The sequence below is a fragment of the Dendropsophus ebraccatus genome, chromosome 8, assembly GCF_027789765.1.
Source record: "Dendropsophus ebraccatus isolate aDenEbr1 chromosome 8, aDenEbr1.pat, whole genome shotgun sequence".
In the NCBI taxonomy this organism is placed as follows: Eukaryota; Metazoa; Chordata; class Amphibia; order Anura; family Hylidae; genus Dendropsophus; species Dendropsophus ebraccatus.
In genome coordinates this window covers 44,871,969-44,898,724 of record NC_091461.1, presented here as the reverse complement: position 1 = coordinate 44,898,724, position 26,756 = coordinate 44,871,969, and the positions used below count along the sequence as shown (strand labels likewise).

The 26,756-nt window shown below is 42.3% G+C and overlaps 1 protein-coding gene and 1 long non-coding RNA gene across 3 annotated transcripts in view; one reads left to right on the top strand and one right to left on the bottom strand.

Annotated features, from left to right (window-relative positions):
* LOC138798554 (transmembrane protein 26-like) overlaps positions 1 to 26,756 on the bottom strand; it is a 52,811-nt gene that overhangs the window by 6,936 nt on the left and 19,119 nt on the right. The window contains exons 3-6 of the mRNA XM_069979069.1: positions 19,713 to 19,791; positions 17,116 to 17,178; positions 14,327 to 14,547; positions 3,784 to 3,860 (exon numbers count right to left, since the gene is read on the bottom strand). Of these exons, the coding sequence (XP_069835170.1) occupies positions 3,784 to 3,860; positions 14,327 to 14,547; positions 17,116 to 17,178; positions 19,713 to 19,791 (440 nt within the window). The remainder of the gene's footprint in view (positions 1 to 3,783; positions 3,861 to 14,326; positions 14,548 to 17,115; positions 17,179 to 19,712; positions 19,792 to 26,756) is intronic.
* Positions 1 to 26,756, top strand: part of LOC138798555 (uncharacterized) — a 228,033-nt gene that overhangs the window by 189,339 nt on the left and 11,938 nt on the right. The gene's annotated exons all lie outside the window — the stretch shown is intronic.

Here is a 26,756-nt window from a genome sequence, read left to right as displayed (position 1 = left end):
AGCAGGCACACCAGTAGTCAACATGGATTCCAGTTAAGGCCCAGCAGTAGCCAACATGGAGGCAAGGGCAGGCACACCAGTAGTCAACATGGATGCAAGTTAAGGCCCAGCAGTAGCCAACGTGGAGGCAAGGACAGGCCCACCAGTAGTCAACATGGATGCCAGTTAAGGCCCACCAGTAGCCAACGTGGAGGCAAGGGCAGGCACACCAGTAGTCAACATGGATGCCAGTTAAGGCCCACCAGTAGCCAACAAGGAGGCAAGGGCAGGCACACCAGTAGTCAACATGGATTCCAGTTAAGGCCCAGCAGTAGCCAACATGGAGGCAAGGGCAGGCACACCAGTAGTCAACATGGATGCAAGTTAAGGCCCAGCAGTAGCCAACGTGGAGGCAAGGACAGGCCCACCAGTAGTCAACATGGATGCCAGTTAAGGCCCACCAGTAGCCAACGTGGAGGCAAGGGCAGGCACACCAGTAGTCAACATGGATGCCAGTTAAGGCCCAGCAGTAGCCAATAAGGAGGCAAGGGCAGGCACACCAGTAGTCAACATGGATGCCAGTTAAGGCCCAGCAGTAGCCAACAAGTAGCCTTCTACCCCCAGCACCCTTTCGATTTTCAATTTGACTGTAGCAGTAGGGGTAACATTCTATTAAAGTTCTATGCAGGTGTACTACAAATCCCAGCAATAGAGTGTAGTACCCACTAGTTTTTGGTGGGCTGTACGGTAAAATCTGGTAGTGGCTTGAACTATACACACTCTGTGATACCCCCTTACAATGAGCAGTGAAGTTCTATGCAGGTGTACTACAAATCCCAGCAATACAGTGTAGTACTTACTAGTTTTGGGGGGCTGTACGGTAAAATCTGGTAGTGGCTTGAACTATACACACTCTGTGATACCCCCTTACAATGAGCAGTGAAGTTCTATGTAGGTGTACTACAAATCCCAGCAATACAGTGTAGTACCCGCTAGTTTTTGGGGGGCTGTACGGTAAAATCTGGTAGTGGCTTGAACTATACACATTTTGTGATACCCCCTTACAATGAGCAGTGAAGTTCTATGCAGGTGTACTACAAATCCCAGCAATACAGTGTAGTACTTACTAGTTTTGGGGGGGCTGTATGGTAAAATCTGGTAGTGGCTTGAACTATACACACTCTGTGATACCCCCTTACAATGAGCAGTAAAGTTCTATGCAGGTGTACTACAAATCCCAGCAATACAGTGTAGTACCCGCTAGTTTTTGGGGGGCTGTACGGTAAAATCTGGTAGTGGCTTGAACTATGCACACTCTGTGATACCCCCTTACAATGAGCAGTGAAGTTCTATGCCGGTGTACTACAAATCCAGCAATACAGTGTAGTACCCACTAGTTTTTGGGGGGCTGTACGGTACAATCTGGTAGTGGCTGGAACTATACACACTCTGTGATACCCCCTTACAATGAGCAGTGAAGTTCTATGCAGGTGTACTACAAATCCCAGCAATACAGTGTAGTACTCGCTAGTTTTTGGGGGGCTGTACGGTAAAATCTGGTAGTGGCTTGAACTATACACACTCTGTGATACCCCTTTACAATGAGCAGTGAAGTTCTATGTAGGTGTACTACAAATCCAGCAATACAGTGTAGTACCCACTAGTTTTTGGGGGGCTGTACGGTACAATCTGGTAGTGGCTGGAACTATACACACTCTGTGATACCCCCTTACAATGAGCAGTGAAGTTCTATGCAGGTGTACTACAAATCCCAGCAATACAGTGTAGTACTCGCTAGTTTTTGGGGGGCTGTACGGTAAAATCTGGTAGTGGCTGGAACTATGCACACTCTGCGATATCCCATTATAATGAGCAGTGAAGTTCTATGCAGGTGTACTACAAATCCAGCAATACAGTGTAGTACCCACTAGTTTTTGGGGGGCTGTGCGGTACAATCTGGTAGCAGCTGGAACTATACACATTCTGTGATACCCCCTTACAATGAGCAGTGAAGTTCTATGCAGGTGTACTACAAATCCCAGCATTACAGTGTAGTAGCAACTAGTTTTTGGGGGGCTGTACTGTACAATCTGGTAGTGGCTGCACCTATACACACTCTCTGACACCCCTGTCCAATGAGCAGTGAAGTTTTATGCAGGTGTACTACAAATCCCAGCAATACAATCTAGTACAGCAGCACCACCAGCCCCAAAATAAAAAAAGAGTGCACTGAGCACTTCTTAGCGGTCTGTATGCAACACCTAATGTCCCCTTTCTGCTAGCAGCCGATCACCACAGTGTGCTGGTGAAATCGTGGTAGCAGCACTGCAAGACCCAGCCAGCAGTCTGTAGTAATACTATTAAAAAACGCTTTGAAGCCCTGAAAGGGGCTGTTTGTATGCTAGTATTCCCTGCCTACTGGAACGCTAAATCCTACACTGATGCTCTCCCTGACCAGCAGCAGCTGTCCCTTTCAGTATGCGTCTGAAGTGAGTACTGCCGGCTGCCCGTTTTATATGGCAGGGTCATCTGATCTGGCCAACCAATTGCTGCTGTCGACATGTATGGGTCCCACGTGATCGCAAGATGTACCAAAGAGTCTCCTGCATGTTTATTGGCTTAGAAATAGCGCCCAAACTTACAGGAAACGGAAGATGAGAATTTCTCGAGTATTGCGAGATGCTCGTCCGAGTAACGAGTACCATCGAGTACCCTAATACTGGATCGAGTACCAAGCTCGGACGAGCATGCTTGCTCATCACTAGTGAGCACCTATTATTTATGTGTACCTCCCTGAAATAGATGAATTTGTTTAACAATTGTTATGCATGGTAGAGTGTTTGAATTCTTTTTTTCCCCCCATAATATATTTTTTAATTAGGTCATACTACAATGTAATATAATATTATTAAAGCAAAGTCTCATTTTTTATTTCTATCTGTACTTCCAGTGCCTGGCAGCAATAAGGGGTGACATAGGGCCACAGTTTCTGTTGGGAACTGCAGGGTTATATGCCTATGTCTGGCAGCCTCTGCACAGTGAGAAGTGATTACTATCACTGATCACTGTTCTAGAAGCAGAGCGAGCAGTGACAGCAATCACTACTCTTTCTGCAGAGGCTGCCAGACACTGGGATGGTTTTGGGCAGCCTCTTCTCTCTGTGTACTATATATAAGAAGATATACTACATGGGGGCAGCACCTGCTCTTTTTAGTGCTATTTAGCAATCGTAAAACATAGCAGGAGATTGTGAACTGCATGGCTTACAACCATGAGGTTCCTGACACAAACTGTGGTGGCAGCAGAGGGGCCGTGTCGCCTCTTATTGCTGACAGGCACCGGAAGTACATATAAAAATAAAAAACTACACTCTTTTTTTTTAATTAAATTATATTACAAAGAAATATAACTTTATTAAAGCTATCTTTAAAATTTGTTTTTTTTTGTCTCCAGAATATGAATATATGGTTAAGATAAGGCCTATTGGTAGTAGTAGTCTGCTAAGTGATATAACCAAATGAAGACAGAATACGGGATAGGTGATGGCTAAAAGAAAAGGCTGGAATGACATATAACACAGCCACAAGGTCTGTGATAGATTGGTTTTTCAACAGATCACAAAGGGATCCTGGAACACTCTATTGACCTTAATATAGTTATATTTTTTATAGTATTTCTGTTGGCAAGAACAGCGCTGTACACTGTATAGTTCTTACTCTAAAAAATATAGGAAATCTTAACCATTGGAACCCCATAGATTGAAACTGAACAGAGCTTTGTCAGTTGTTTGGGAATATTACCTACCTGCAAGGTCAAGAGGAAACTGTAACATGCTCCATGTCCATACACCAAGGATAGCATACAGCAATATTGGGTTATTTCTGCAAAACAAAAAAAATATATATATTTATCTCAGTCATCAGTAAATGAGACATTTTGACTGCACAAAACAGCAAAAAAGCTTAACTCAGCTTGCTGCCCCCAACAAATGGATATGGCTGTAGACCCCAGAAGAAAACAATGGATTTGCTGTGCAGTAAAATTAACAATTACTTTTTATATGGGTTGATACAAAAAAGCTGAAACCAAATAAGTATATGTCATAGTATATGTCAATGAATGAATGTCCAGGTCACACTGAAGCAGTGCTCTCCTCATCACCTTCTAAGAGCGACATCATTTTTTGCACCTAATTTTTTTTATCTTTAGTTTTTATTGGTATCATATTGGTGTATAAGAAAAATTTTGTTCCCTTTTTAATAATTTTTTTCCAGTATATAATGAAAAAAACAGCAATCCTCTTTTCGTTTACACTGTTCACCGCGTGAGAACAATGTTATGTTTTAATAGATTAGACAATGCCACATGCTACGATATATATATATATATATATATATATATATACAGTATATATATATATATATATATATATATATATATATATATATATGTGTTTATTTTATATATTTTCATTTTTATAATGGGAAAGGAGGTAATTTTAAATTTTATTGGAGTTCATTTATAAAGATTGTTTTAGTATTTTTTTTTAAATTTACACTTTTTTTTATAGTTAAATATGCAATCATTATACTGCATATACTGATCAATGCTATATCATTGCATAGCACTGATCAGTTATATTGGCAATCTTTTCATAGAGTCGTAATGCATTTTTTTCACCTACAGGGATGTATGGCAGCTCATTTTTTTGCTCCATGATCTCTAGTTTTTATTGGCATCATATGGCTATGTTTACACAACGTCAAAAATAGAGAAAAGGTGTCAGAATTTTATATTTAAAAAACGTCTGCTAAACGCGATTTAACTGACTGCAATGGCAATGCATTAAAGTCAATGGAAAGACGGACGTCCAATGCACACAAAGCATTGAATAACGGACGTTTTTACCGCGGACTTAAAAATAATGAACATTATTTTCGGACGTCTTTTACAAACAGTGGACGGTTTTTATTAGTTGTTCACACACAGTTTTTCTTTTGTCACCGTTCTTTCTCCGTTTTTACTATTAAATTCAATGGACTTTTCAATAAAGCCGCATCCAAAGGGCAAATAGTAATCCCAAACTAAAATAATGTGCAAACACCAGTCATCGCACTAAAAGGAGGCAAGGCTGCTAAATGACGTCCGTTATTTTAGACTCAAAATAACAGACGTCATTTTAAACGGAGCTGAAAAAACGTTGTGTGAACATAGCCTATTGGTGTAAATCGGATTTTTTTTTAATAGCTTTTTATACTTTTTTTTCTGATACATAATGGGGGGGGGGATCAGCAATCCTGGTGTTTTTTTCTCTTTTTTCGTTTAGGCTGTTCACAGTGTGGGAACAATATTGTTAGATTTTAAAAGATTGGACAATTCTGCAGGCTGCGCTACCAGATATGTTAAATTATTTTACGTACTTTTTTATTACAAGCAATCTTTAAATTGCTTATACTGATCAATGCTATGCAATTGCATAGCAGTGATCAGTGTTATCAGTGCTCTGCATTTAGAGTCTGTCTGAGGCAGACTCTACATACAGCTCGCCTATCTGACAGGATGGCTGTAAATATAAACTGCTGTTGCCTGTCATTATCTCTGGCTCTTGGCACATTAATGCATGCAGGGCTGCGCACACTGAAGCAAACCCTTCATGTCAGGAGCGTATATATACTTTCCTACTGCATGGCGCATTGGCAATAGGAACATATGTAGCCATATTGCTGATGTGAAGGGGTTAAAGAGTACCTGTCATTATAAATAACTAAGGTTGAACAAACATCCAGCATGATTTTATGTTTTCCATGACTCCCAAGGACTGCACCCAACCTAAGCAGCCACCCCTAATGCAAAACGGCATACTCAGGTTCAGATGAACTTGAGCAAGCTCAAAGTTTGCTTAGCTCTAAAAATAACTTTTGACATGTTATCAGGTATGTCAAAGTTATTGATATATGAAGATACAACCGGGGAGAGAGCGTGACAGCAGTGCGATCCACTCCCTGATGGCTCGCTTATTTTGATACTTTCTCTTTATAGACTTTAATGATCATGCAATTAGGCACCAATAGGAAACCCTTCCTCTGTCACGCACCTGCCATTACTATTTTCTGTAAAGCAGATACTGTAGGAATTACAGCAGCCATATGAACCATAGGAATCTGTAGTCTAGGCATTTATTTCCACTCTTAGTTGTCACATATTTTTAGCGCATATATCATCTAGCTGTTTTTTTGTTTTTTTTTGCAAGTAAGGGTTTCATACCCAACTACAACATGGCAATAACTTTACAACTAGTGGTATAAAATGCTTTCTTTTTGTTTTGTTTTTTCATTTTGGATGAAAGGCAGGCAATTTGCCAAATTGTAAAATGATCAAGTTTTCTCACTCTCAAGGTTTCTGTATTGATTCTGTCTGGAAAACAAAATGCATTTGAACATAAAGCCTTTAGCACATGATGAGAACCAGGCTCTTTGTTTCACATCAAACATCAGTGGTCAACCAAGCTTTCACACAGAAATCATTTGCTTCTAATTTTCATTGGTAGAGGTGATAAAATAAATATGATTGTTGGATTTAATCAGATATTGGATGAGTATATCCGGATCATATTCCTTATTCTCTGTAATGGTTTGTTGTTGTGAAATATATACTGTGGTGATGTTTCAGTCTTCTGTACGTGAATGTTATGGATTTGACTTCTGCCCAGGCTATTATCCCTTTAATATCAACTTCAAAGAACAGAACAGAAAATAAAGACAAACTGCAAGAACAGATTAGTATTTGTATTGTTAAATGGCCTCGTCTCACAGCAAGGAATAGGTAAACAATTTCTACTAATATAATCGATGTTAGTCTGACTGAAGAAATCTCTGAATTTATTTACACTTGTCAGAAACTATGTTACAAGTAATTATCCTTCCCATGCTAAAAGACTGAAATTCTCTTCACTTGGTATAGATACTGGATAGGGATGAGCGAACTTTTGAAAGGTTCGGTTCGGTTCGATCCGGCGAACTTTCGTGAATTTCGGATCGGTCCGAACCGAACCGAAAACAAACCTTGCTCTAATGGCTGAATAATTGCAGCTACAATAGTGGGAGTGTGAAAAAACAATGAAAAAACAATGAAAAAAGTGGGAAAATTTTTTTCCAAAAATAATGAGAAAATAATAATAATAATAATAATAATAATAATAATAATAATAGGAATAACATTAATAAAATATAGTGAATAAAAGTGCAAAAATAGTGAAAAAAATATTGGAAAAAAAGGTTTACAAGGAGGATGCGGCAGCACTTGATTGCACCCAGGCCAGTATTGTTGAGAAGAGACAAGTTGAGCAGCAGGAGGAGGCAGCAGTTGATTGATTCCAGTCCAGTATTATTGAGGAGAGGCTACTTGAGGAGGAGGCAGCAGTTGATCGATTACAGGCCAGTATAATTAAAAACAGGAACTGGAGAGAGTGGAACGGCTGCACATCCCATCTATGGCTGATACTAATGCCGCTAGGCCTATATTAAAAATCAACACCAGAGTGTCTGTATATGAATTGATCAAGCCATATTGCCCCGTGTACCACCGCGCAGGTCCTCTGGTCCACACGGGTCCCTACGCTAACTCCACACCGTGTCGGTCAGCGACCGCCAACCCCGCAAAGCGTGCACATGCAGGGAAGGGAGGCCATGGAACGGCCCTGCAACCCCAATGTCACAGGACCAGACCCAAAAAGCCCCACCAAAACCCAGCCAGCACCACCGGCGGGGAAGGCTGCCCCCAAACGACACAAGTATGGATATGGTATTACACTTACCATTGCTGCTCTCACAGAATGGGGAAGACATAGGGTCCAGACATGTGAGCACAGACATATCCTGCTAATTTTGGTCATGTGAGTCTTATAAAGGAGTGCTAGCTGTTCAGAGAGGGAGAACTGTGAAACAGGAACTGGAGAGAGTGGAACGGCTGCACATCCCATCTATGGCTGATACTAATGCCGCTAGGCCTATATTAAAAATCAACACCAGAGTGTCTGTATATGAATTGATCAAGCCATATTGCCCCGTGTACCACCGCGCAGGTCCTCTGGTCCACACGGGTCCCTACGCTAACTCCACACCGTGTCGGTCAGCGACCGCCAACCCCGCAAAGCGTGCACATGCAGGGAAGGGAGGCCATGGAACGGCCCTGCAACCCCAATGTCACAGGACCAGACCCAAAAAGCCCCACCAAAACCCAGCCAGCACCACCGGCGGGGAAGGCTGCCCCCAAACGACACAAGTATGGATATGGTATTACACTTACCATTGCTGCTCTCACAGAATGGGGAAGACATAGGGTCCAGACATGTGAGCACAGACATATCCTGCTAATTTTGGTCATGTGGGTCTTATAAAGGAGTGCTAGCTGTTCAGAGAGGGAGAACTGTGAAACACGAACTGGAGAGAGTGGAACGGCTGCACATCCCATCTATGGCTGATACTAATGCCGCTAGGCCTATATTAAAAATCAACACCAGAGTGTCTGTATATGAATTGATCAAGCCATATTGCCCCGTGTACCACCGGGCAGGTCCTCTGGTCCACACGGGTCCCTACGCTAACTCCACACCGTGTCGGTCAGCGACCGCCAACCCCGCAAAGCGTGCACATGCAGGGAAGGGAGGCCATGGAACGGCCCTGCAACCCCAATGTCACTGGACCAGACCCAAAAAGCCCCACCAAAACCCAGCCAGCACCACCGGCGGGGAAGGCTGCCCCCAAACGACACAAGTATGGATATGGTATTACACTTACCATTGCTGCTCTCACAGAATGGGGAAGACATAGGGTCCAGACATGTGAGCACAGACATATCCTGCTAATTTTGGTCATGTGGGTCTTATAAAGGAGTGTTAGCTGTTCAGAGAGGGAGAACTGTGAAACACGAACTGGAGAGAGTGGAATGGCTGCACATCCCATCTATGGCTGATACTAATGCCGCTAGGCCTATATTAAAAATCAACACCAGAGTGTCTGTATATGAATTGATCAAGCCATATTGCCCCGTGTACCACCGCGCAGGTCCTCTGGTCCACACGGGTCCCTACGCTAACTCCACACCGTGTCGGTCAGCGACCGCCAACCCCACAAAGCGTGCACATGCAGGGAAGGGAGGCCATGGAACGGCCCTGCAACCCCAATGTCACAGGACCAGACCCAAAAAGCCCCACCAAAACCCAGCCAGCACCACCGGACTACTAGTGAAGTGATGATTATATTTCTATTTTTGTTCCTCGGCTTACAAAGTTCTGACAAACTAAATCTACTTACTCCTACGAAGCAGGTTCACTGGCCATGATACAATTGCATCTAGGGGGTCACGTGATTGTTTTGACAAACAAAATAACTAATCTATCATTCTTTTGTTCCTGTGTGTATATGCCAAGGTTATTTCGCCATTTTCTGTTTTTTCACATCTGAAGAGTGAAAGCAATTCACTCAATTAGCTTATTTAGAACTGTGAAGGCAAATCGATGGAGGCAAATATGGTTATCGATAAATCACTCATCGACGTTTATGGACTAATCTTACAAGTAAGTATTTGATAACGCCTTGCCATTAATGAGTTAATAAATGTTGACATAGGTGGAGTTCTAACAGCTTACCGCTTTTTGGCTTATCATTGTGAGTCTGAGAAGCGATGTGTGTGACAGTCACTTGATGTATTTTTTAGAGTTAGTGTCAAAATTAAATGTACAGGTCTGGTCTTCGAATATATCAGATATCTGTTCTCAATAATGCTTACATTCTGTCCCGGTACTTTACATTGCTTCATTTTATATATGTGTTGTTAAAGGCTCTTTCCTTCCTAATTTATCAATTACAAGTTAGTCATGAATGATCTTTATTTATCACGAATCTAAATGTTTATTATGGATTTTTGCCCCCACCTATTGCCCTGTGTGACTACTTTGGTCACCATACATTGTTGATAGTAGTTCACGTCCCTACGAATGTGTGTAATTCCTATGACTTGCCCATAAGGGTTAGCTCTAAATCGCACTATACATTTATATTTGTTAGGGTACAAACACACACACCGTATACGCAGCAGATACGCAGCAAATACGCAGCAGATCTGCAGCAGATTTGGTGGTGCAGATTTGATGCTGTGTTCAGTTATTAAGATCTAATCTGCTGCGTATTTGCTGCGTATGCGTTGTGTATTTGTTGCGTATTTGCTGCGTATCGCAGCAGTAAATAGGCTGTGTATACGGTGTGTGTGTTTGTACCCTTAGGCTATGTGTCTGTGTGAAACATAATGCAATGTATTTCCAATTGTAGCCAATGTGCCGCTAATTATGTTTGATTCGCTATGTTTGTGTAATATCTCTTCCAGGAATTTTCTTAGTTTGATCACATGTTGCTGAGAAACGAGGGTGTGACTTATGGTTTGTGTTAGCGAGCTGCCCGTGCAGCTAACTCACTCCCCCCTCCCCCATCCCCCCTCCGGATTGTGGTGTCGAATTCACTATTACGTTATGTTTGAAATATTTGAGGCTTACACTATGACCACATGATGGGAGTAGTGTACTGTGTATATGATATGGGCCGGCAGCAGACATCATGGAGGGAGAGGGAGGAGGGAGGGAGTTAGCAGCACGGGAAGCTCCATAACCCACCCACATAAGTGACGTCATATTTAGTCAGCAACATTGCCTCTAACAAGGAAAAAGCCTCGACTAGCTATTACCTTACCAAGCAAGCATTGTTTGCAAGAGGTTTATATTATTTATTTATCTTTTTATTAAGGTCCATGCTCGGCCACTGCTATGGGACGGCCCTGCGCCTGGGTACACAAGCCGGCTAAGGCGGAGTGCCGCATGGAGGGAGGTTGCCCGGATTGTGTACCCAGGTTGGGACAAGCATAGTAGATTACAGAAGTTGATCATTGGTAAGTTATTTACCCACTATGTCAAACAAGAAACTCTACTGTTATGGTCACCTGACGCTCATATATTACTAATGTCTGTACGTTTTTTGCTTTCAGCCAAACATGTGGAGACCAGGTGGTCCAGTGTGAGGGACAGATTCATCAGGGAGCGACGGCAGCTGATGAGCCGTGGGGCCTCACAAGAAGAACTCGACTCTTTGCGTTTCGCCCCAATGCTGCGTTTCATTTTGAATGCCAGCAGACGGCGCCAGTAAGTGTGTGTCTCAATTGCATCTGTCCATGATAGGATCAGATGATGTCAGTATTAGTTCAGTCTGTTATGTGTGCAGACATATAGACATGTGTTACGTAGACAGAGATTATGTACATTATATTATATATCGAGCTTCCTGCAGGGGGACCTATATATTTCTGGAACTGGATAATAATAAAGTTACTAACAATAATGCTCCCCCTGCTGTACACTCAATATTCTTTATAAATGCAGCGTGCCCTAACTGGATACTAAAAATTGTTTAATAAGTCGATGATGTAAGACCTAACTGGAGTTCGATTTAGCTACAAAGCACGGACAGGATAAATAGCTACAAATGTGCCCCAATGATTACATATGACCTAACAATGTCCCACTCATTTCTCAAATTAGATTTTTAGGGAGCCAAGGGCTAATTAGCTCAAGATGTGAGAATAAATTACTATTTCTTTGCAGACATATTATTTTCCCTGAGCATCATTTTTGGGGAGCAGTGTGTGAATGTTGATCAATAGTCTAGATTATGCGCAAAGGTAAGGCTAACACCAGGGGCGTAACTAGAAATGGCTGGGCCCCATAGCAAACTTTTGATTGGGCCCCCCCCTCCCCCGCCCCCCCGACTGACCACTAAACGGTCAAGTGAAGTCATAACTACATAACTGCTAGCTCTGGTCAGGAGTGCTTGCAGTTAAAGGGACATTTGCAAAACCCAGGAGACCAGCAGGGCCACCCGGTGCTGCAAATGATGACGGCTCAGGGAGCCCAGTGTATTGCAGGAGCAGGCCATGGGGCCCCCTGATGCGGCGGGCCCCATAGCAGCCACTATGGCTGCTATAGTGGTAGTTACGCCCCTGGCTAACACATTGGACATACTGGATAAAAAAGGACACAAAAAGCCTAAGTAAAATCCTGCATTGGATGCATATTGGTTCTTGAGAATTGTTACAATGTTGGTAACATGTTTGTAATAACAGATTTTGTCCACTGTTCATTTGTCAGCAGAGATGAAGAAGCTCAACAAACAGCAGAGGCCTCATCGGATGAAGAGAATGAAGAACCTCATCTGACGGAGGCACGCACCATAACTCCACCACCAAGAGGGCCCTGTTGAGCCTGGGCAGGGAGATGAACATCTGGCTTGACGTTAAAGAATAAATTGTGGGCGTCCTGCCTGCACTCCCTCTTATACTAAGGTTGTTGTTGGCATAAATGATTGTGATTAGTGGTCACACAGCCTCTGCCCCCCCCCCCAACCACTACCCTGTGCTTTATACTATTTCGAGCAAGTAATAAAGATATTTTGTGATATATCAGTGTTTAACTATTTTCTGGATATCACAAGTTTTTTACTTCCTATCTCTGCCTATCCCTCTCTCTACCTCACTGTAAATATCTACTTGTTTGCCTATCTATCTATGTGCTTTCCCTCCCTAACTAGCACGGAGCTCCTCTCTCTCTGCAGTCTAGACACACAATGAGAAAGAGCATGGACGCTCAGGCACTTCTTGTTCCTGTAGTGACGTCACACACCTTGACATTCACATAATAAAAGGATAAAAGGGATTATAGGAGTAATAATTCCTTATATCCTCTTCCATTCTGTGAAAACAATACAGTTTTGCGACGCCGTTGCGGTTTTATCAAACTTCGTCACAAACCTTTTGAAAGTTTGGTTCGGTACCGAACCGAACCTTTTGCAAAGTTCGTAACGAATCTGGTTCATAACGGTTCGGTTCGCTCATCCCTAATACTGGGCTTTTTAGCTACACTCATAGGCTAGTTTCACATTATGTAAACATGATGGCCGTCGTTCATAACAAGAGCCGTCACTGGGCAAATAACTTTTGTTTTTGTCCCCCCCCCCCCAAATAAAAAAGTTAAAAAGCACAATATCTATACCAAGTGAAGAGAAGTCTAGTCTTTTAGCATTGAAAGGATGGCAGTTGTTATAAAAGATGGCTTTCATTTTTACATAGTGTGAACCTAGCCATACAGAGAAGCACTGCTTGCCTAGGGCACAGATGCTCTAGCCCATCCTCATTGACATCCCTCCTCACTGCACCGCTGGCAACGGGTACATATTTGCTTTAAGACAGCTCTTGTTATGCTGATGTAGGTCTCCATTACAGCCTGCTGCCTTTTTATGAAAGTGAACTGTATTTGACCATGATTATCGACCTTGGCTGGGTCCTTCCTGGAGGGATATCTGGCTAGTCCTGTGTTTTGAGACTCTTTAATGAGGCTCCACGGGCTCTTTTTTTGCATATTAATGTTTCCCAGGGGGCAATGCACCTAGGATTTCATTGCATTGAGCGCTTTCACTAGCAGCCGGCAGTGTTATCGTTTGGTTGGTCTCCCTGGGATCAGTGATCTGTTTCTCTTATGGCTCCACTAGGCATTGTTCCCACCTAGCCAGAATCCTGCTCCACACTGATGAGGGGCAACACCCGGAAACAGCTGTCTGTTGATGGATACCTGGCCTTGGTTTTTCCCTTTTCATTACATTGACTTATGAGGCCACTTAATATGTTGGTTTTGGTGATTTCCCTACAGGAGCCACCCCTTGGCTGGGACCTTCCCGGAGGGATATCTGGCTAGTCCTGTGTTTCAAGACTCTTTAATGAGGCTCCACGGGCTCTTCTTTTGCACATTCATTTATCGTATTTCTGCATTCAACTGGTCTGGTCTCTCTCTATTCTATCTAGGACATGCACCAAGTAACAAAAAATAAGGCAAAAAGTCAACAGCCCAGATGGAAAAAGGAGCACACCACAAAAGTACAGACATAGGGGAGGGAGGACACTGTCCAAAGTGTTAAAGAAGCAGCAGTATCAATCCCTGTAAGTTGCTGCTCAAGACTGAGAATGGATGTGATTCCAATTAATCGTCTCTTTCCACTAAAGACTATGGGGGTATGGTAACAGCCAAGCAAGCTTGCTCTAAATATCTGCAATTTAATCATGCTAATATATGTATTTAAAGTGTTACTGTCATTTGTAAAAACTTTTGCCATGTCATAGAGACCGCTCGTTCTCCCGATCAGTATGAGTCTCTCATACTGACACTCAGACGTGGAGCGATCAAAACCTTTCATATGTCTGTATGACATTAAACATTTTAATAAACAACAGTGACACTTTAACAACTGATAGAACATACCTTATGCCAGGTTCTTCCAAAGTCTCGCTACAAAATTCTAAGGTGTCTGCTGCAGTTCCCACAAAGGAAAGGAGTAGCTGAGACAGCTGATCACGTGTTACTCCATCTCCAATTGGAAGCAGCCATTTTCCGATAATGAGAAGGAGAAGAAATGTCTGGTGCAGTCCTAAAGTCCAGGCCGACTGACAAATTTCATTAAGCGACTGAACAATTTGCATGCTCTGCAATAAAATAAGACACTTGCATTAGCTTGGAACATTACAGTGCAGACAGATGAGTTACGACGTATTTAACCACACATTACACATTACAACTCTTTATATCTGGTTCCAGCACTGTAGATAGTTCTGGCATTGACATAAAGCTTCTAATTTTCTCTCACACTAAGCAGATAGGGTATCGAACCATAGCCACGTGAAGTTGCTGATGTCGCGGTGACTTCGGGCAGCTATTGGACACTGCGTGTGGGCATGGTTTTGCTTGCAAGCAATGCTTCCAATTCCCAAAACATGCCCCCCCTCCCCCAGGAAGTTGTCAGCAGAGATGGTCAGGGGAAACAAGTGGACTGCTAGAGAGCAGAAGAAGTAGGACGACCTTTTCCGCTGTCTGGATAACACTAGTTTATGAGGTTATGGTGTGTTTAGACATAGATAGAGAGATTTATCTGGCAGATTTTTGAAACCAAAGCCCGGAACAGGATATAAAGAGATAACAGCTCATAAAGAAAAGACTGAGATTTCTCCTTTTTTTTTTTAATCCGTTCCTGGCTTTGGCTTAAAAAATCTGTCAGAAAAATCTCTCTGTCTAAACACACCATTAGGGACCTGCAGTAAAATATGGATAAATAAAGCTGTGTGCCTGGTGGACTGTAGTGGACTGTGCAGAAGTTCAGACTACTAAAACAAAAGGTTAGTGGGAAAGTATTGGACAATTATAGACAGAAGAATAAATTGTGTAAAAAAGAAGCAAACATTAAAACAGAAAGTCTTTTTTGCCACAGAAAGAAAAAAGAATTCACTATCAGCCCAGACAGGGATTCTTTACTGTAAGAGCAGTGAGACTATGGAACTCTCTGCCACATGATGTTGTCATGGCTGAGTCATTAAATGAGTTTAAGGAAGGTCTGGATGCTTTTCATGCTTTTTATAACATTATAGGTTATAGGCATTAGATAACATGTGATAGGGTGTTGTTTCAGGGATTTATTCTGATTGCCATATTAGCATCTGTCTCATGGGGGTTTTTACCTTCCTCTGGATTAACACAGAAGGGTTATACTGTAGATTGAACTAAATGGACTTTTTTAACCTTATTAACTATGTAACTGTAAATGAAGTGAGAATTTAAAGGGAACCAATCACACTAAAATAGGCTATAAAGCTAAGGAAACGTGCTGGTAGATCAGCCAGCACGCTTCCTAATAACCATCCCCCTGTCCCCTCCGTCCCCTGTACATAGAGCCCGCAAAGTTAGTTCATTAGTCTCCCGGGCTCTATGCAAATTACCATCTAAGTAGTCACGGTGGGCGGCTTCTTCAAGTAGTCACGGTGGGCGGGTGTCTTCGTCAAGTAGTCACTGTCCTGGTCCGGCTCCGGCGCTGTTATCACGGTGGGCGTGTGTAGAAAGCGCCGCATGGTGACGTCATTAGGGGGAGGCGGCATTGCACGTCGGCCTGGCCGTCAATTTTACTAAGCTGCGCATGCGCAGTGCAGCCGGAGAAGATGCTGAGGTACTGCGCCTGCGCGGCGTAGTACAGCAGCGGCTTCACCCACAGTCAGGGCCGTATTTACCATTAGGCACCCGTGGTGCGGTGCCTAGGGCAGCACCTTGCAAGGGGGAAGCACCAGGGAGCAGGGGGACAGATAAAACTATTTTTTTTGTTTTTATTTTTTTAGTTTCCCTCCTCCCGTTCAGACTTGCCAGTAAATCTGGTGTCTTTTCCAGGGGGGTGGGGGGTATGGTGGTATTGGTCAGATCTGGTATCGCCAATAGGTGCGTGAAGATGGGGCGTCTTCAGGTTTAGTGCCTAGGGCAGCAGCAGCTGTTAATACAGCCCTGCCCACAGTACTGTGCATGCGCAGCTTAGTAAAGACGTCGGCCAGGCCGACGTGCAATGCCGGCCCCCCCAATGACGTCACCATGCGGCGCTTTCTACACACGCCCAGAGGGGCGTGATAACAGCGCCGAAGCAGGCCCAGGACAGTGACTACTTGACGAAGACACCCACCCTCGTGACTACTTAGATGGTAATTTGCATAGAGCCCGGGAGACTAATAAACTAACTTTGCGAGCTCTATGTACAGGGGACGGAGGGGACAGGATGATGGTTAGGAAGTGTGCTACCTGATCTACTAGCACGTTTCCTTAGCTTTATAGCCTATTTTTGTGTGATTGGTTCCCTTTAAAGCTATCCAGATACTACAGTAAGAGTATAGTGTTAGTGAGCATGCAAAAAGATAGACTATTGTTTTCAGTCTTCAATGATTTCCACTGAAGTCTATGGAAACAGCAGTCGTTAGTTCACACAATGTATAAAATATATTGGGGTAAACCTAATATCTTGCAATCACACTTATCTCTGAAAACTTGAGAGGCAGACCCATCTAATGGGCGAATTACAGCTCACCTATTGCCACTCACTGCTTTGAGAAGGCAAATTTATCTTTACACAATATAGAAGCAGTGATCTATATCCAGATTCCTCGATCAGTGACAAACTCATACAACCAGAACTGGAAATACACCATCATGCGTGCTTGGGAATAAAAAAAAAACATTGTGCAACTTACCGCTTCTATTATGTCTGAATGGTTGTTCTTTGATAGGACTAACTCCGTTTTATTAGGACATGACTAGAAAATATGAAGACAAAATGTGTTAGGATCACATATGTGACAACGAATTAAAACTGATGCTGACGCTACAGAATACCACAGCCACAACTTAGGTTATAGTTTACATAGTTTGTCATTATATCATTGTATTGTACATCCTAGGGGGGAACTCTGACTGACAATAGCTACTGGTCAGTGATCTTCAATTCAGTCACTTATAGGTGTCTTTATAGTAATATCTGTAAACTTGTCACATTTCAAAGGGCTAATATAAAACGTTGATAAGACTTAAGATGTGACAGGATCTGTGCTTTAACCGCGTGCAACTCAAAATGTGCCAAGAGTAGATGCCCCAAGCTTTCGAATTTTGAATTTCGAATTAATTGGTGTTATAAAGTTATATAGATTTGTAATTTACTTCTGTCTTCCAGTATTTAGCAGCTGCTGTATGTTCTGTTCAAGTGGTAAATTGTTTACAGTCTGAGGCCATGTACACATTCTGTAAAACACTGGCCGTTTTGTGACCCGGCCAGATCACAGAACGGCCGGTGTTTGAGAAGATCATCCCGGCCGGTACTGCAATACCGGACAGATGATCTTTATTTCTTCTGAATTGGGATGCGGATGCATCTGTGTGCGCCCCCATCCCAATTTGCCTCTGCACACAATGGAGCATGCGGCCGGAGCCGCACGCTCCATTGTGTGAACTGACATGTTTGTTGAACTGACATGTCAGTCAGCTGCTAGCAATCCCGGCCAGAGTGTATACTATAGGGGAAATTTATCAAGGAAAAAAAGGCATATTTTTCATCGAAAAATGGCCAGATACTAATAAATTTATTCGCAAATGGTCATTTTGCGAAAAAATATTTGCATCTGGGCATTTTCCGCCCAGTACACCAGGGGGGTGGGGAGGGTATGGAACAGGGGGGCACTGACTCTGGGTCCGCTTAATTCATCATTTTTTTCGCAAAAAAATTATCTCTCTCGCTCTAAACTGGCGTAGGTTTTCTGGCGCACACACTGGGATTTATGTAGAGGAAGTGCACCTCTACATAACTCTCCATACTGTCCTGTCGGAGCTGCAGGGACATTTTTAAGTCCGGCGCAGAAAACACCGGTTTTAATAAATGTCCCCCTATGTGCATACACTCTGTCCAGGATTCCATAGACGGCAGCCCAAAGTAAGTGACGTATTACTCACGGACGTTGTTGCAAATCAGCAACGACGGCCGTGATTAATATGCCTCTTACATTGTGTAAAAATAGCCTGACACAGTGCTCTCTGCTGCCACCCTTCCATGGCAGAAAGTGTCCAGAGCGGGTGAGGATTTCTATGTGAATTTTCTACTACTCTGGATAGTTTCTGACATGGACAGAGGTGGCAGCAGAGAGCACTGTGTCAGGCTGGAAAGAAATCACCACTTCCTGCGGGACATACAGAATCAGATAAGTACTGGAAGACGTGAGATTTTGAAATAGAAGCAAATTACAAATCTATATAACTTTCAGACGCAAGTTGATCTGAAAGAAAAAATATTTCACCAGCATTCCCCTTTAAGAGGAATATGCTCCCCAATAAATTTTGTATACTTTCTTACACTCTATTTTTGATAGATGCCATAGAATGCCATCTACTCAAGAGTCCTCAAACCTATTGAACACTTGTGGTGTTTAGACAGAGAGATTTATCAGACAGATTTTTGAAGCCAAAGTCGGGAATGGATTTGCGAAGAGGAGAAATCTCAGTCTTTCCTTTATGACCTGTTCTCTGTTTATAGTCTGATAACCGAATGGGTAAAAATTCCCATAGACACACTCCAAATCTCTCCACAAAAGGGGCCCAACTCCATACTGACACATGTGGTATTATAATGGAATGCACAACAAGCTCATTTGAGGGTCAGGTGTTCACATACTTTTAGGGTCCATTTACACAGAAAGATTAACTGACAGATTATCTGCCAAAGATTTGAAGCCAAAGCCAGGAACAGACTGTAAACAGAGATCAGGTCATAAAGGAAAGACTGGATTTCTCCTCTTTTCAAATACATTCCTCGTTTTGGTTTCAAATCTTTGGCAGATAATCTGTCAGATAATCTTTCTGTGTAAATGGACCCTTATGCTGGGTTTACACGGAGCGATTATCGTGCGAATTTGCACGATAACGATCGAATTCGAATGATAATCGTACGTGTAAACGCGGTGAACGATCGAACGACGAGCGAGAAATCATTCATTTTGATCTTTTAACATGTTCTTAAATCGCTGTTCGCCATTCGCAAAAAATTCGCCGATTGTTCCGTGTAAACAGTCGTTCACTGATTTTTCCTATGTGCGAGATAGGCTTAAGCGATCGCAAAACGATCAGAAAACGAATTTTCTGTACGATATATTGTTCTATCTAAACACTGATTGTTATAAAAGAAAAATCGTTACTTAGAAATCGTTCATCGTACGATCGGGCGAATTATCGCTCCGTGTAAACCCAGCATTAGTCATTCAGTTTACACAGTGTCATCATATTACACAGCACTTTACACCATGCTTACCTGAAGTCCTGCGTCTATTTCTAGAAGCCAGAGAGACGGCACTATGCTTAATAAAAAGCAAAATATGGGAGGTGAAACCCTGTAGAAAGAAAATAAGAAATCATTATGAAATGACTGAAATGCACAGGAAGTATAACTTTACAAAGATGTATTATCTAGGCATGGGAACCATTTGGAGTAACACTTTGGGCCCATGTACAGTATCAATTTTGTTGTGCCATTTGCCTCCATCTTTTGGTAATTTTTATTCAGTTTTCTTGTGCAACATTATTTAACCCCTAGACGACCCTGGACGTACAGTTATGTCATGGATGTCTGTCACCAGAGGACCCTGGATGTAACTGTATGTCATGGGTCTCTAAGGAGCTATGAAGAGCGCTCTGGAGCGAAGTGCACTTCATTGTGACAGGCTGCACCAATCACGCTACAGCCTGTCATTAACCCGTTAAACACTAATAGTGGCGTTTAAGTGTAAGTGACAGGAACAGCTCATGTGACTTACTGATTGGGACCCCTGCAGTGTGACTGCGGGGGTCCCAATAGCTTTCACAGACCACCAAAGGTCTCTTACCTTCCTCCGTGCGGTCCGATCGGCGCTCTGCTGATTGAGTCTGCTGTAGGCAGGCTTAATGAGCAGAGCCACGATAACACAGATTAATGCTATGCCTAATGCTGCGTTTACACGAGGCGATAATTCGCCCAATCGATCGATTTTGAAGCAACAATTTTGCTTTTATAACGATCAGTGTTTAGACGAATAAATCGTTAGAAAATTCCTAAGTAAAATCGTTATTGCGACCGTTTTTAAGATCGTTTAAGCCCATCTTTTACATAGGGTGAATCTTTGAATATTACTATTACTATTACTATTTACACAAAGCTATTATCGCTCAAATGCAATCGTTATTGCAAAAATTCGAACAATAATCGTTCCGTGTAAACGCAGCATTAGGCATAGCAATGATCAGTCTCCCAGGTGGACTTGTGGGTGCGTTCACACCTACCGGATCCGCAGCTGATTTTCATGCTGCGAGTTTGCAGCGAAATCAGCTGCGGATCCTGTACTGTGAATCTCAATGGGTCCCATACACGCTGCCTGCATGGGACCCCGCCCCTTTAACCCCTGCGCCCGCAACTTACAGCCCCGGCCCCCCTTAAACCCCCACACCACCCGCACGGCGATCGGGCGATAGGGCGGCACAGGGCTTAAAGGGGCCGGGGCCCATGCAGGCTGCGTGTATGGGACCCATTGAGATTCACAGTACAGGATCCGCAGTTGATTTCGCTGCAAACTTGCAGCATGAAAATCAGCTGCGGATCCAGTAGGTGTGAACGCACCCACAAGTCCACCTGGGAGACTGATCATTGCTATGCCTAATGCTGCGTTTACACCCAAAGCCCCTCCTCCAATAAAAATTAAAATCACCCCCTATCCCATTATATAAATAAAACATATACAAATAATTAAATAAATACACAAATTATACACTGTAGCGTTCCTAATTGTCCGGTCACCAACAATCGCCATCCCATACTGCATACGGCGTAAACGAAAAGAGGGAAAAAGCGCCAGGATTACAGATTTTTTGTTACATTATATATATATATATATATATATATATATATAAAAAGTGATCAAAACGTCCGAGCTACACAAATATGGTATTAATAAATACTAGAGATCATGGCACCAAAAAGTGACACCCCATACAGCTCCGTAGGTGAAAAACTAAAACCGTTATAGGAGTCACAATAGGCCCATTTCATTAATAATAATTGCAAAAAAAAAAGGATTTCATAAAAAAAAAATATATATAACATTAGAGAATCTGTGTAAACCTGCATGTGGTTGTGTTCGGACTGATCAACAAAATAATGGTATCATGTCGTTTTTACCATATAGTGCATTATGTAGACACAGGAACCCCCCAAACGTTACCATAACTTTTTTCCAATTTTACCTATATTTTCATTAATAATATTTTAAGGGATACGTCTTACATGTTATGGTAGAATGAAAGACGCTATTACAAAGTACACCTATTCCTGAAAAAAAACAAAGCCCTTACATGGCCCTGTATATATAAAAATGGAAGTGCTAAAGCTCTTAGAAGGGAAGGAGAAAAAACGAAAACGCAAAAATGAAAATTGGCGCGATCCACTGGGCTTGGTCATCAAAAGGCTAAGAGTGAACAGAAATACCTAGAAAATAAAAAAATAAATAAATATATATATATATATATATATATATATATATATATATATATATATATATACCTATATTTAATACCAACCAATAATTACAGAATCTAAAACCCGGTGATTAAGTCTTTTACTGCTAATGTCGCACAGGTCTGTATCGACAATTTTACACTAAATACGAAGAATTATAATAGAAAATCTATGGCCCTGTGATTAAGAGCATTGATGTTATAGCAATGAGCACAGAGCTGAATCCAAACGTGTTTAGTACAAAAGGAAAATCATAATATGACATAGCTGATGTTAAACTTCTTTTCCCAGGTCTGAAAGAGGCAGCTGGGAAATCTTGGCAGGCATGACTTGCAAAACGGTTCCTTCCACTAATCTACTGAATAAGTCTTTTGCACATAAGTCTTTATATAAAGAACTACAGTCCTGCACAAACATAATCTGATGGAAGTTCAGAATTCAGAGAAATATACTGGGTCGTGTTATCCTATACTCGTCTATTATTCTATAGCTTGTTCTTCAATCCGCATTAGTTGATGCTTCTGACATGTAGAGTACATACATATACATGTGTGATGTAGTGATGAGCGAATAGTGAGATATTCGAATAATCGATATTCGTACGAATATCCTGCGAATATTCGATCGAATATTCGATCCCATTAAAGTCTATGGGAACAAGTATTCGATTAGTGAAAAACATCTATTTAACCATTTGGAGGGTAAAACCGGGAGCTGGGGGATTTGAACGCTTATCGAATATTTATCGAATACTCGCGGGATATTCGTACGAATATCGAATATTCTAATATCTCACTATTCGATCGAATATCTATTCGATCGATCAGTATTCGCTCATCACTAGTGTGATGTGTCCTGCATTGTTATTTTTAGAAGACATGGGAAAGTGGCAAATACCAGCCTTCAATTGATATCATCCTAAGGTTGTGTTCACACAACGTAAGTAAAGTATTAATCACGGCCGTTGTTGCCGATTTGCAACACGGCCGTGATTAATACTTTGCCTACACTGTGCTGCAGCTGAGGGAATCCTGGACGGAGTGTATACACATAGTATACGCTCCAGCCGGGATCCCTAGCAGCGCCGCACAATTCATTGAATAGCGGCCACAGAGAACCTGTCAGTTCACACAATGGAGCTGCTCCGGACGCATGCTACATTGTGTGCAGCGGGGAATTCAGCAGAAACAGTATTTTTCAACCAAAACCAGGAATGGATTGAAACCAAATAATTGCCGTTGTTTTAAAATAACGGCAATTAAATGGCGACCATAGACTAAAATTCAACAGTGTATGAACATAGCCTTTCTGTGGTTTTAATCCACTCCTGGTTTTGGTTGGAAAATACTGACCAAAATACTGAGCAAACACAGTCTAAGGCTATGTTCACACAACGAAAAGAGACCGGCCGTTCTGTAACCCGGCTGGGTCACGGAACGGCCAGTCTCTGCCCAGATGATCTTTATGGCTGTAGAACTTCACATAACACACAATGAAGCAAGCGGCCGGAGCCGCTCGCTTCATTGTGTGAACTGACAGGTCTTTTCAGTGAATTGCGGCCGCAGAAAATTGACATGTCAGTTATTTGCGGGTCCGCATGGGATCCCAGCCGGAGCATATACGATGTGTATATGCTCCAGCCGGGATCCCATAGCAGATAAGGCAGTGTTCACAGGCCCATAAAGTATGGCCATCGGCAACAACGTCCGTACTTTTACGTAGTGTGGACATAGCCTAAGAGTAGAAAGTTAAAGCTCAAACACTAAACATTTTCTCAAAAATCTATGGATTACTTTTATCAGTTGAGTCAGTGATCTATTATTACAGCCTGTCTGAAGCTGTACAAGCAGATCATGGAGGTCTTCAGATCTCTTGCCAGCATGGTAACTGATCAGCGCCCCATAATTTGGCTGTGGGAGTGCTCATAAGAGGTCTGATAGATAGCCAAATGTCAGCTTAGTGTTAGGCACAGTGATCTGAATGAAAATTGCACATTACAGTATTATTTTATAATATGAAAAGTTAAACAAAAAATTTGGGGAAAAAAAACTGCAAAAATTCTTTAACCCCTAGATGACCTAGAACATACCTGTTTGCCCTGGCCGCCTGTCACCAGATGACCCTGGGCGTACAGGTACGTCCTGGATTATGAAGCGAGCTACATAGCAGGTGGAGGCTGGCTGCATTCAACGGCCGGGCCGTCATTATTGAAAGGCTGCATCGATCGCACTGCAGCCTGTCATTAACCCATTAAAAAACGCTGTGATCATGACGCGATGCAGCGTTTAAGTGTGACAGGAGCAGCTCCTGACACTTACCAATAGGGACGCCCACAGTCTAATTGCGAGGGTCACGATCGCTGTGTCAGACCACAAGAGGTTTCTTACCTTCTTCTCTGCGGTCCGATCGGCGATCTGCTCATTCAGTCTTCCACAGGCAGGCTCAATGAGCAGAGCACCTAGTAGATTGATCAATGCTATGCCTTGCTCGGTGTATGCAATCTATTGATTGCATGTAAAAGTCCCCCAAGGGGACTTAAAATGTGTAAAAAAAATATATATTTTTAAAAATACCCCAAAGCCCCTCCCCCCAATAAGAATTAAAATCACCCCCATTCCCATTATATAAATAAAACATATAAAAATAAATAAGTAAAAATATTATATACTGTAGTGTGCATAATTGTCCGATCTATTAAAACATAACAACTGTGATCCCGTATGGTGAACGGCGTAAATGAAAAGAGGGAAAATAGCGCCAGGATTACCGATTTTTTGTTAATATGTATATACTGTATATATATATATATATATATATATATATATATATATATATATATATATACTGTGTGTATATATATATATATATATATATATATATAATAAAAAGTGATCAAAACATCCGATCTACACAAATTTGATAGTAGAGATCATGGTGCAAAAAATGACACACCACATAGTCTCATACATGAAAAACTAAAACCATTATAAGAGTCACAATAGGACCATTTTATTAATAATTGCAAAAAAAAAAAAAAAAGTATTTCATCTAAAAAAAACAAACAAAACATTAGAAAATCTGTGTAAACCTGCATATGGTTGTGTTCGGACTGACCATTAGAGTAATAGTATCATGTTGCGTAAACCGTATAGTGCAATACGTAGACACAGGAACCTCCAAAAGTTACAAAATTGCATTGTTTTTTCCAATTTCACCAATTTATATTTTTATAAATAATATTTTTGGGGTTCCATAATACATGTTGTGGTAGAGTGAAAGATGCCATTACAAAGTACAACTATTCCTAAAAAAAACAAGGCCTCACATGGCCCTGTAGATAGAAAACTGAACGAGCTAGAGCTCTTAGAAGGGGAGGAGTAAAAAACAAAAGTGCAAAAATGAAAATAGGTGCAGTCCACTGGGTCATTTTGGGCTTGGTCCTCAAAGGGTTAGGGACTGGGCCTATAAGACCTATAACTCTTTCATTTTTCCAGCTAAAGGGTCATGTGAGAGCTTTTTTTTTTCAGGAACAGGCATCTTTCATCTGCCATAAAATGACACGCTGCGGGGGTCCCGATCAGCAAGTGACAGGAACTGCTCCTGTCACTTACACTTAAACACAGTGTGGCCGGCCCCCGTTAACCCTTTAAATACTGTCATCATGCGGTGCGATCACGGCGGCCCGCCATTGAGGGTGAGGGCCTGGCTGCAGATAACAGCCAGTCCTCACTGGCTATGAAGCGAGCTCAGCTCCTGAGCCCACTCCATAGCCCGGGACCCTGGCAGGGCGTACATTTACGTCCTCCTGCGCCAAGGCCCAGGCAGACGTGGGCATAGATTTAGTCCAGTGGTCGTTAAGGGGTTAAAGAAATATTCAATATAAAAACGTAAACATATAAACAATAGATCATTTTCTGATGACACGTTTACTTTAAAGGGTTCTCCTCAATGGACAATCCCTAAACACTTGAGGAGCCCCTTAACAATGATCTGATAATAAAAAGCTTTCCTACTATGATGACAAACCCCCCCCCACCACCACCACCACCACTACCACCACCACCACACACCAGCTGTAATTTGTGTACAAATTTGGCAACTTGATGGATCATTGATGGACTGTGTCACCAAGGCAGGGTTTCTCGGCCATTGAGTCCCTTCTCCCCACCTCAGTCTGGTGCTTTAATCCATGCCCCCATGTGACTTACACATGTGTGTGGGGGGGTGTGGGGGGTGTTAATCCTAATAAAACAACTGGTGAACCAAGGAGGAGAGAAGGGACTTAAGAGCCAAGAAGTCCCACTGCCACCAATGATTAAAAGCCTTTTTATGCCAAAAGACAGCGCTTACAAAGGTACCGACAATGTGCAGCAGCCACTGTCTATGTTGCCGCAGCAATCATCACCTTGACCAACGGGGTGACAATATCACTTGTAGTCAAAGAGCTGTCTGTGCAATAGAGGACAGGGCAAATCCTCCAGAGAGAGAGAGAGAGAGAGAGAGCTGCCCAACCATGCTCATTCTTGTCGAGAGATATGGACCCTTAACTCATAGTTACCTAGTAGGGCTGTGAAACTGTTTTGAAGAATCACATTGTAAATCTAGCATACATTAAGGTACATTCACATGACAGGCAATAACTAAAGATGAGCGAAGCATATCTGGCGAAGCCAGATTTGCTGCGAATCACGCAGTCAATTTGCTTTGTTCTGTGAAGCGAATTCACACGGATTTGTTAAGTAAATTCGCAAAAAAATGGTGGCTGCACATGTTAGCTGTCGGGAGTGTCACTGGGTGGGAGAAAGGGTCGAA